At 36.6% G+C, this 12,175-nt stretch overlaps 1 protein-coding gene across 1 annotated transcript in view; it reads left to right on the top strand.

The window, feature by feature from the left end:
- Nucleotides 1-1,457: 1,457 nt before the first annotated feature.
- Nucleotides 1,458-12,175, top strand: part of dcaf5 (ddb1 and cul4 associated factor 5) — a 28,181-nt gene continuing 17,463 nt past the window's right edge. Inside the window, 4 exon segments of the mRNA NM_001077552.1 lie at nt 1,458-1,838; nt 8,123-8,266; nt 9,528-9,704; nt 11,842-11,971. Of these exon segments, the coding sequence (NP_001071020.1) occupies nt 1,631-1,838; nt 8,123-8,266; nt 9,528-9,704; nt 11,842-11,971 (659 nt within the window). The 5' untranslated portion in view covers nt 1,458-1,630.

Here is a 12,175-nt window from a genome sequence, read left to right as displayed (position 1 = left end):
GTATGCAGAAGAGCATCTCTAAACACACAACACGTCCAACCTTGAGCCAGATGGGTTACAGCAGCAGAAGACCACACTGGGTGCCACTCCTGTCAGCTAAGAACAGGAAACTGAGGCTACAATATGCACAGGCTCACCAAGATTGGACAGTATAAGATTGGAAAAACGTCGCCTAGTCTGTTGAGGCTCGATTTCTGCAGCAACATTTTGATGGTAGGGTCAGAATTTAGGGTCAACAACATGAAAGCATGGATCCATCCAGCCTTGTTTCAACAGTTCAGGCTGGTGGTGGTGGTGTAATGGTGTGGGGGATTTTTGCAGACCATGTACATCCCTTTATGACCACAGTGTACCCATCTTCTGATGACTACTTCCAGCAGGATAAAGCGCCATGTGATAAATCATCATGAGTTCACTGTATTCAAATGGCCTCCACAGTCACCAGATCTCAATCCAATGGAGCACCTCTGGGATGTGGTGGAACAGGAGATTTGCATCATGGATGTGCAGTCGACAAACCTGCTGCAACCGCGTGATGCTATCAGGTCAATATGGACCAAAATCTCTGAGGAATATTTTCAGAACATTGTTGAATCTATGCCATGAAGGATCAAAATTAAGCTATATTAATATTTGTAAAATATCATATAAACAGTTTTTAAAATGTCTATTTACACTGCATTTATTTATGGGTTAAAAAAGTGGGTAGCACAATCACCTCACAGCAAGAAGGTCACTGGTTCGAGCCTCGGCTGGGTCAGTTGCTGTTTCTGTGTGGAGTTTGCATGTTCTCCCCGTGTTTGCGTGGGTTTCCTCCGGGTGCTTAGGTTTCCCCCACAGTCCAATGACATTCAGTACAGGTGATATGGGTAGCCTAAATTGTCCGTAGTGTAGTCTAAGTGTGTGAATGGGTGTGTGGGGATGTTTTCCAGTGATGGGTTGCGTGGCTGCAAGGGCATCTGCTGCGTAAAACATGCTGGATAAGTTAGGGGTTCATTCCGCTGTGGCGACCTCAGAATAATAAAGGGACTAAGCCAAAAAGAAAACGAATAAACAAAATAATATGTTAAAAACCTCCTGCAGTTAACACGAAACCCTTTATGTAGGCCAAGACAAGATGACAAAATTCTATTATACTTGAAATGAATGAAATGGTAATCCAGTGTTCTGAAAAAGAGTGGTGAAGTATAAAGATGTCAGATCATGAAAGTTTAGTCTTTTGGAACTTAAAAGAAGTCTTCAAATATATTTTTAATATTTATTTTAAACATTTTTATTTAGAGATTTGCAAATACACAATAGTAGTATAGGTATCTCATATCATCTTATATAAGCACTCGGAAACGTTTCCATCAGTTTTCATGCATCATGTTATTTTTTGCTACAATGAACTTAAAGCGATCTCTTCTCGTGACGTCATCAGCCGTGCACCGGAGCAGGAAGTGCCGGCGGTCGGTGGGACTCTAAACAAGCCTCTGTTTTTGCTGCGCACTTTCACGCTTTACCGAGCAAACATGTAAAAAGTAGTCCGTCTAGCCGAGCTACAGTTCACCGAACCAGACCCGAGCTCAAGCCCATGCCGGCCGGGACACTCTAGCGGCGGCGTCGACACTCATTTTGTGGCGGAGAGATGAAGGAGGCGCGGGGCTGCAGCATGCGGAGCGCCGTCGGGTTTCTCTCCCGCAGGACGATCGACGGACACCCGCAGCTGAAGGAGGAGTTCCAGCGCCGCAGACTGTCCGGCTGCTCTAGCCTCTACAAGAAGGACATGCTCGGACACTTCGGCTGCGTCAACGCCATCGAGTTCTCCAACAATGGAGGCCAGTGGCTGGTGTCCGGTAAGATTCTCCGGTTCTCGCTGAATGTGGGTCAGCGGCAGGTAGCAGTTGCTAACGGAAGCGTATTGGGGTAAAGTTGGTATTATGTTCGCACTTTTGGACTTCCTTCCTAATAATATAATTTCAGAAAAGTCTTCTTTAAAATCATATTAGGAGCCAATGACTATCAAAGTTCAACATTGTTCACAGTCAATAAATAGTGCTAATGTTGTCTTAAAGTCATGTTTACATGCGATTTCAGACCGAATATTCCAAAGTAGATTGGGAAACAATGTAGGTACTGTGTCACGAGTTGTCACAGGACAAATGTGCCAATATAAAACTAACTTTACCTCAATAAGCATATTGGTGTGAAGTTGGTTTTGGATTTGCACATTTGGACTTTCTCCTTAATATTATAATTTCAGAAAAGTCTTTGCAAATTCTAAATGATGAAATCATATTACCAGCCAATGACTATCAAAGTACAACATTGTTCACAGTCAAATAGATAGTGCTAGTGTTGGTTTAAAGTCATGTTTACATGCGTTTTCAGACTGAACATTCTAAAGTAGCTTGGTAAACAATGTAGGGAGCGTGTCACAAATTGTCACTGGACGAATGTGTGAATATAAAACCAACTTTACCTTTAAAAGCATATTGGAGTAAAGTTGGTTTTATATTCACAGATTTGGACTTTATATTATTAAGGAGAATTTCATGAAAGTCTTCTTTGCAGATTTTAAATAGTGAAATCACTTTAGCATTCAGTAACTATCAAAATAGGCAACAACATTGTTCACAGTCAAATATATGGTGCTAGCGTTGTTTTAAAGTCATGATTTCAGACCGAATATTCCAAAGTAGCTTGGTAAACACGGTAGGTACTGTCACAAGTTGTCACTGGAAAAATGTGATAATATAAAACCAACTTTACCTTAAAAAGCATATTGGGGGTGACATAGTTTTGTATTTGCACATTTAGACATTCTCCCTAATAATATCATTTCAGAAAAGTCTTCCTTTGCAAATTCTAAGTGGTGAAATCCTATTAGCAGCCATTGACTATCAAAGTACAACATTGTGCACAGTCAAATAAATAATGCTGCTGTTGATTTCAAGTCATACTTGCATGTGATTTCAGACCGAATATTCCAAATTAGTTTGGACTTTACCTCAATAAGCATATTGGGGTGAAATTAGCTTTGTATTAGGACTTTCTCCTTAATATTATAATATTAAAATTCGGAATAGTGAGCACATGTTATCAGCCAATGACTATCATATAAAATCATGTTTGCATTGCAATTTCAACGAAACAATGTAGGGAGCATGTCACAAGTTGTCACTGGACAAATGTGCGAATATAAAACCAACTTTACCTCAAATGAGAAATGAAGCCATAAACTGGAGTTCAGAATCATTTCTGACAGCTTAATTTGATTGAGGTAAAGTTGGTTTTAATTCGCACATTCATTTAGTCACAACTTGTTTACCACGCTTATTTAAATATTTAATGTAAAATCGCATGTAAGTATGACTTCAAAACAACATAAGTACTATTTAATTGACTGTTAATGATGTGTTTTGATAGTCATTTGCTGCTAATATGATTTCACTATTTAGAATATGCAAAGAAGACTTTTCTAAAATTATATTATCAAGAAGAGTCTGAATGTGTGAATATAAAACTAACTTTAATATTTATTCGTCAGATACTTGCATGGTTTAATGCTTTTATGTTTTGCACACTAAAAGAGGAATAATGTTCTGTATATAAGTTTCACACCTGAGTAATATCAATACTAGGTTATGGTGCATTGCATGTTACACTTGAGATAAAGATCAGTCTTCTAGAAAATGCTTATTTTTAGTCTGCATGAAGTGGGTCACTTACAGATATGGGCTTCATCATGTTGGCATCACATAAGCTTTGTCGTGGTATTGTCAAAAGTCACTAATAATTACATTTTTCGTAGTTTGAAGTTTAATTAAGTACAAGGATGAACTGTTAAAGGCATAGTTCACCCAAAATAGAAAAGTCTGTTGTTGCTTATTTGCCCTTGATTTGCAAACATAAAAAAAAATGTATTGTCAGCACCAAAAGCCTAGTGGTTAAGGGCAGCGACCTGAGTTAGATTCCTGGCTCACCGTCCTTTGCCGACCCATCCCCTCTGTCTGCTCTCAATACTTTCCTCTCCTCCACTGTCCTATTCAAAAGAAAGGTGAAAAAAAAATCTGTAAAAAATAATTATATATAAAAAAGAATGTTTGAAACCTTTCAACATTCTTCAAAACATCTTGTTCTGCATTCAGCAAATTCAGGGGTTTCCAAACTTTTCAGCCCACGGTCCCCAAAGTAATAATGCCAGTGACTCACATCCCCCACTATTTTCAGATGTGGTTATAAACATACAAATGTTGAATGCAACAACACACACACACACACACACACACACACACACACACACACACACACCAATAGGCCTATATACACATCAGCGTATTGACAACACAAAAAAGTGCAACAGTCTAACAATACTAAAATTTTTATAGTCATTTATTTACTTGTTTAATTTAACATTAACCTTACCTACTGAGACTGGTCGGCACTAATTTTACAGCACAAGTCTATTCTTGGTTTAATTTTGGAGACCACCACTTGGAGATCATTCTCCACGATCAGTTGCTTGTTTTTCATTTTTAATGTATTTGAGTGCTATAAAGGTGTGAGAATGTTTTGGCTGGTGCCGTAAAATCAATCTGTTGCAAATGACAATATTGCTGTGGAGATAATCTAATGTAAAAACCCAAGGAGTCTCAATCTAATGTAAAACTGTTGGCTTTTTATTTGTATGTTGCACTTTTAATGTAACTAGTTTTGTCCTCTGCAGGTTATTGAGAGAATATAGTCATTTTAACAGTTTATTAAAATTGATTTGATTTTTGGAAATCACCAAGCGAGCCTCTCTCATTATCCTGTGACCCCCATTTTGGGAACCACTGCCTTAGGTATCAACAGAGAAATCAGTTTTGTGATGTATTTTCATGGAGAAACGCTGCCCCCAGAGTCACTGCCTAATGACCTTTTTGCTATAAATGCTTTAAAAAAACATTTTTTTTAAAACTAATTTCTGTATTTATGCAGAGTAATTTTGAGTTGAAAATGAACACGCACAAAAAATAACTTCACTTTATTTAAAGGTTTGCAGTCAAAATCCAGTTACGGTCATCTTTATGTCTATAGCACATTTACAATGTTGATTATCAAAGCAGCTTAACATAGAAGTTCTAGTAAATTGAAATTCTGTCCACTTTTCAAAGTTGAAGTTTTGAACCACAATTAGAACCATTTTTTGATAAACAAAGCTAGCAAGTCTCAAATAATAAATCCACTAAGACAGTTAATATTACTTTACAAATTGTACATAAATTATCTAAATATTTGCGCATGATTCAATAATAATAATACAGAAATTAAAATCAAAACTGAATAAATATATTTACACACATTTGCATGAGTAAATAAATAAAATGAATGATGGGTGCAGATTTTGTTTGGGTCTACTGATAAGGGCAGTAAGGCAACAAGTCGTCTACCTAAGCCAGGGGTGTTCACACTCGATTCTGGAGGGCCGGTGTCCTGGAGAGTTTAGCTCCAACCCTAATCAAACACACCTGAACAAGCTAATCAAGCTCTTACTAGGTATACTAGAAATTTCCAGGCAGTTGTGTTGAAGGAAGTTGGAGCTAAGATCAGCAGGACACCGGCCCTCCAGGACCGACTTTGGACACCCCTGACCTAAGCTTTCGGACACAGCCAATATTTTTTTAGGTTGCAGCATCTAGGATCCCTCCAGGATCAAGATTGCCCATGCAATGTCCTAGATCAGAAGTGCTCAATCCTGTTCCTGGAGATCTACCTTCCTGCAGATTTCAGTTGCTACCCATATCAAACACACCTGCCTGTAATTATCAAGTGGTGTTCAGGTCCTAATTAATTGGTTCAGGTGTGTTTGATATGGGTAGCAACTGAAATCTGCAGGAAGGTAGATCTCCAGGAACAGGATTGAGCACCCCTGTCCTAGATCCTAGTTAGCGGGCAAACCCGGTCCTGGAGGGCCAGTGTCTTGCACAGTTTAGCTCCAACTCTAATCAAACACACCTGCTTATAGATTTCTATTGATCTTGAAGACAATGATTGGCATGTTCAGGTGTGTTTGATTAGAGTTGGAGCTAAACTATACACGACACGTACAAAGGGAGAATGTCAATCAAAGTGTTTCTGCAGACTGTTTTTATCAAGTGTGATTATAAAAAATAGATTTGATTAATTTTTACTGTTTAGAGGCTGGCTATATTCACACACTGTTGCACACAACTCTGTTCAAATCCCTTATAAAAGTGATGTTTGCATAGTAGGTCCTCTTTAATGCTCACTCTAGACATTTCAGACTATTTTTGTGAGACAGTTTCTGTTGTACTCTTTTTTTTATTTTTTTTTTTATTTTTTATTTTTTTCTTGCTGACTCATTAATTGGTTGCAGCTGTTGCTGATTTGTTTGGCTTCGTATGTTCATTCCTGGTTGAGGTTTTATTTCTGTCTTCATGTGTTTTCACTTGCATTAGGCATGTATTATTATTATTTTCGTGAATAGAAAGCTCAAATGAACAAATGTTTTATTTATATAGAATGCTTCTGTAACATTGGGCGTCTTTTATATGCGTTTACATAATGGGGATCAATTCAGTTGATCAAAAGTAAAAATATGCTGTCACTTTGGTCAATGTAATGCTAGGCCTGTCATAATATCTATTTTTTGTTGTTGGAAATATTGCACCAAAATATATTGCGATAAACGATATTATTGTCATTTAAAAGACAATTCTATGCCACTCATCATAATTCCAGAATGAGTACACTCCTGCAAGGAACACATAATATTTTAGTCTTAAGAATGTTTGATTTAATTATAATCATTTTACTAATCAGGCATTAAAATCAGAATGTGAAAACGTGTATCCTAAATAAATAATAATATTAAATGTTTACAAAAAGGTTCAAGGTAAAAAAGTAACAGGCTGCGAAATCTGCTACCAGATCTATTTTCAGTTGTCAGCCACCCACATGAAAATATACTGAAGTAATTTATAGTAAATACTATAGTGTTGTTTAACTATACTGACACTGACACCTCATATATTGAATCACCAAAAATGATTGAGGTCATGTCCATGTGTTGTGCGATAAGTCAATGTATTGATTATTGTGAGAGGCCTATGTAATGCATCCCTATGTAGTCAGTTATATATAACACGCGTGTCTGCAGATATTCTCCACATCATTAAAATAGTGATGGAAACATGACACTGATTCAGCATAAGGCAGTCACCTGATTCTCTTTCATTAGATATAAATGTGCTGTTTTCCAGTCCACTCAGACTTTTATTTATGGCCATAATTCGTATATCAGATGTGTCGCACTGACCTGAGATCAGAACCTGGTCTAGTGATTAGATTACAATTGTCAGTAATGCATCTTGATGAGGTACAAGGTATCTGCGGGGTCTTAAAATATGTTAATCCACTGAAATATAGTGTTGTAGTTCTTAAATAATTTTAAATGGGTCTTAATTTTCCTATTTCCATGTAAAGCATTACCCAATTGGGCTAACACACATCCAATCACTAACAGTATATTTCAAAAAAAGTTTTTAGAAATGTTTATTTATTAACTCTATTTACTTATTAATGTGGTTTAATTATCTTCCTTTCAATAACATTTGTTTTTAAGGTTTTAACTTGGCCATTAAAAATCCTTTAACCTCGCGTAAGTCTGAAATTTCATTCATTGTGGTCTTAAAAAGGTTTTAAAAAGTCTTAAATTTGACTATTAAACCTGCACAAACCTTGGAGGGATTTTTTGAAGGTCCTAAAACTGTTCATTTTAGTAAAAACAATATAAATTTTAAAATGAAAAAATGAAATTGGATATTTATAACATATACAGATAATAAAATGCAATAAAAATGAAAGGAGACCTCTTGAAAAGTTTCAATTTATTAAGCACGGATCTTAATCTTAGAGTCACTAAGAATAATTCTTCCTAATCTTAAGTTTTATAATTTTGAGCATTTTAAATGTAGAAAATATTTTTTTAAGGCAATCACAAAAGTTATGAGAACATTTTCCATTTTAAATTTGGAAGAAAGTTAATGAGAAGTTTAAAGAACAAAAATTTATATATATACACACTCGACAGTTTGTTCCTCTTGTGAATCTGTTTATGTGTTTTCTGTTATAGGGGGAGACGACCGCAGGGTGTTGCTGTGGCACATGGAGAAAGCAATACACTCACGGGCAAAACCAATGAAGCTGAAGGGGGAGCACCTGTCCAACATCTTCTGCCTGGCGTTTGACAGCACCAACAAGCGTGTTTTCTCAGGAGGTACAACACACAGCTGCTCAGATTCACAATACTGCTGAAGCAGAGAAGAGCTTTTTCACATTAACTACAACTGTTGGTGGAAATATTCACTTTTAGGAGTTGCAGGTGGAACATGACAGAAAAATACTGGAAAATATGCGATATTGTTGAGTATTACTAAAAAGATGTTTTTTCTGATATAACCTTTCTCTAGAAAAATGCAATTTTTATTAGCTATGATTTTAAATCCTTAATTTATTTAATGATATTGCAATATTTTTTTCAGACCCAATTAATTCTAATTTAAACTGAAAAAATGTGAAGGTGCAAACATTTAGTCTTTAAAACACTATGGCATACTTCCATACTATATTGTATGTGAAAAACAGTAGGTGAGCCGAGTAGTACGTCCGAATTCATAGTATTCGAAAAACAGTATGTGAGAAGTACCCGGATTACCTTCTGCTTCCAGCAAGATTCTGAAGTGCACATCTGATAGGTTGTATGCTTTCCCATGATGCCACGCTAGAGAATTCTTGAATGGGAGGGAATAATGACAAATGGTGTGACAAATTGGATGTAGTGCCTCCGAATTCCATTCATGCTACTCTTATTTAAACTATATAGAACATACTTTTCTAATGGTCATAAAGTAAGATTAAAGTCAAATGTAGTACATACTTGACAAGTAAGCAATATTGGACGAAGCCTATGAATGAGTGAAAACCTCAGCAGATGTTCTGACTCTGATTGGCTGTTGTCATTTTCCTCACTTGTCTTCTTTCCCGCCATAAGTATGTATTTTCAGCTCTGGGTTTGCCTTTGGGCTGCTCCAGCCTATAGCAGAACAGCCACTACTGGGGAGGTGGGGCTAAAGATAGTAAGGCATCATCTGATTGGTGAAATTTAGATAAACAACAAATGCATACAATCTGAGATATGTATTTTGCATATGCAGTTATCGTGACAACAATGCTTTTGCCATATTGTGCAGCCCTAGTTCTAAGAACACAATTTGTGATCTAATGTAGCTATATGAAGCACTGGCACATTCAGAAGTAGGCTAATGTTAGCACTCTTTACCTGTTGTCATCGTCTGCAGCTTTGTATTGCAGTTTAGTCTCATGAATTATATCTTCACATTCCATTTCCATTATCATAATCCTTGATCATGTCATCTTCAGTGCAGTGCTTGATGACGCTGTTGGCCTGCTTGTCATTTCAGAATTGATCTCCCCTAGAGGGAAAGCTTAATGTGAACTCATTCTGTTTGTTTGTACAGGAAATGATGAGCAGGTGATTCTGCATGACGTGGAGCGTGGGGAGACGCTCAATGTCTTCTTGCATGATGACGCCGTGTATGGTCTGTCCGTCAGTCCGGTTAATGATAACGTCTTCGCCAGCTCCTCTGATGACGGAAGAGTTCTCATATGGGATACCAGAGAGCCACCACATGGAGGTAGACACGTGAAAGTGGAGTTTTTGTTTTTAAGTATGGACTGCCTTAATGCCACTAGATGTGTATGGTTAGACTGACCTCTTGTCATTTTTTAAAGATATTGAAAGAAGACTTTTAGGGATGTGTGATATTGACATGACATCATTTTTTCTCTAAAGTTTTTGTTTATTGAACATACATGTCAAACATGAGATATACAGTACATTTCTTCATCACACCCACATACATTTAAGTAAAGAAATCTATATGATAAGAATGTTATTTATTTATAAATATAGATATTTATTTGTTATGGAAAAAACATTATTTAAAAAATGAAAAACATGAAATAACTGAAGGATCATGTTCTTCTGATCTAAAACAATAATTGCTAAGTAATATAAAACACTGGTATATCCTCTTATAATATTTTGTATTTTTTTCTAAGGTCATGCGGTGTATAAGGTCTATAAGCTATTGCTCAAAAGTTGGAGAGCATCTTTCTTTTAATTTGAGCAGTATTAACCTACAAGCTAGAAGCATAGCAAAAGCCAGTGGCGCCTGCTGGCATACGGTACCTACCATGAATTAATGCAGATTTATTTATTTATTTATTTATTCATTTATGTACTTGCATGGTGGGAGATGGGTAAAGAAATCTACAGGCTTTAGTTATGCTGGCAAAATTCAGATAACTATTGTTTAAAAAAGGTTCAAAATGAGTAAACTCTATAAAACAGCTTATCTTAATTAATCAGCACCTGAGCTGGGGGAACTCCAGGCCCAGCCCATGGCTGTTTCTCAATATGCGTTCTTCAGCGGTCTTGCGTCCTCGTGTTCTCGTGCAACGTCATCATCAGCTGCCTAAGTTCAGTTCCAATACTCAAGACCGCAAGTACGGAGGACGCGTGAAACTTCCCGGATGTGTTCTTGATATCGAGGACGCACTGATGCTGACTTGAGCACCGAACTCGCTCTGGAAGTCCCAGAAGTCATTGCGACTGGAGGTGGGAAGCGCAGCATTTTATTTAGATTTATTATTAAAGTTTAGAAATATCACTTATTTACCTCAGGAGCTTCCCTAAATGAAACGGTGAAAGTAAACATTAACATGAACATCTTAATAAAGGAATAAACACATTAAGAGTTGTTTGCTGAAATTCGTATTAAAATCTGTTTTATTTATATTGTGCAGAGTATATTTCTAATGTTTTTATGCAAAGTATATATTTTGAAGAGGGGAAAAACAATAAATCGTTGTATGAATGCTGTAATGTTTAAATAATTTCCATTTAAAACACGTGAAGGTCACATGACCATCAGGAAGAACGCAGCATCTCAATTCTCAAAGGACGCGTTCTCTGTCCTCGCGGTCTCCTGAGTTCGTTCTTCCGAGGACACCTGGCAAGACCGGTCTCCACAAGAACGCAAGTCCGTTCTCTGCGTTCTTGGAATTGAGAAACAGCCCATGTCTCTTTCATCGGACAATTCTGATCCAGCTGCACAGCCTCCTGGCATGGAACCGCTATACCATTCAAGGCGTTTTAAACATTTTTATCTGACAGACTGGCACAATAGACATCCTCAGAAGTTTGTTCTTCCGAGGTGATCTGGAAACACTTCAGTGCTGCTGCAAATACTTTGCAATAGATGGTTTTGTAAATAACAGTGAAAACTGTTTAAAATATGCTTCTTTGAAACAGAATATTTCACTTTACTTTTATTTAGGCTAGATTCTTATTTTATTTAACAAACCAGTTCGTGTTTTGGTGCTGAATCGTATAGCGTACCTTTGAATAAAATTTTGCAGGTGCCCCTTGCAAAGGCAATCCCATTTTTCTTGCTTTTTAAAAACATAAGGACTGCGGTGTAATAACAAATAATGAAATTATTATCACAAGTTGTTTTGGTAGTAAAAGCTAAAGTTTTATTTATTTATTTTTTTGCCGATGGCATTTTTGTGGATTTTGCTTGTATGATATTACTTAATAAAATCATATCTTATACATATAAATCATTTGTAACAATTTTAGTAACATAATTGTATTTAATAAATCTTGCACACCCCATGTTTATTTTAATTTATTAAATTAAAGCAAAAACGGTTCTTTAATGAGTGTCAAAACGTTTATCTGAAATTTTTGTTTGTGTGTTCTAGAACCGTTCTGCTTGGCCAACTACCCCTCAGCATTTCACAGTGTGATGTTTAACCCTGTTGAGCCTCGTCTGCTGGCCACTGCAAACTCTAAAGAGGGAGTTGGACTATGGGATATCCGCAAACCCCGCAGGTGAGATGAAGAGCCGTCTATTAAACACAATCTTTCAAACGGCTCTTGAACCGATTTCTTTCAAAGGAGAATTTTTTTTTTTGATAGCTGCCAAATCTTTTTTGCAGACTAATTATCAGATCTCATCGCAGCACTTCCACAAAGTCATTCCATTTCAAAACTCCCATAATATAATGACATTAACAAAAATGTTAAATAATATAA

This window comes from Danio rerio, chromosome 13 (genome assembly GCF_052040795.2).
Source record: "Danio rerio strain M-AB ecotype USA chromosome 13, GRCz13ab, whole genome shotgun sequence".
NCBI classification, from domain to species: Eukaryota; Metazoa; Chordata; class Actinopteri; order Cypriniformes; family Danionidae; genus Danio; species Danio rerio.
This window is presented reverse-complemented; position numbering and strand designations above follow the sequence as displayed.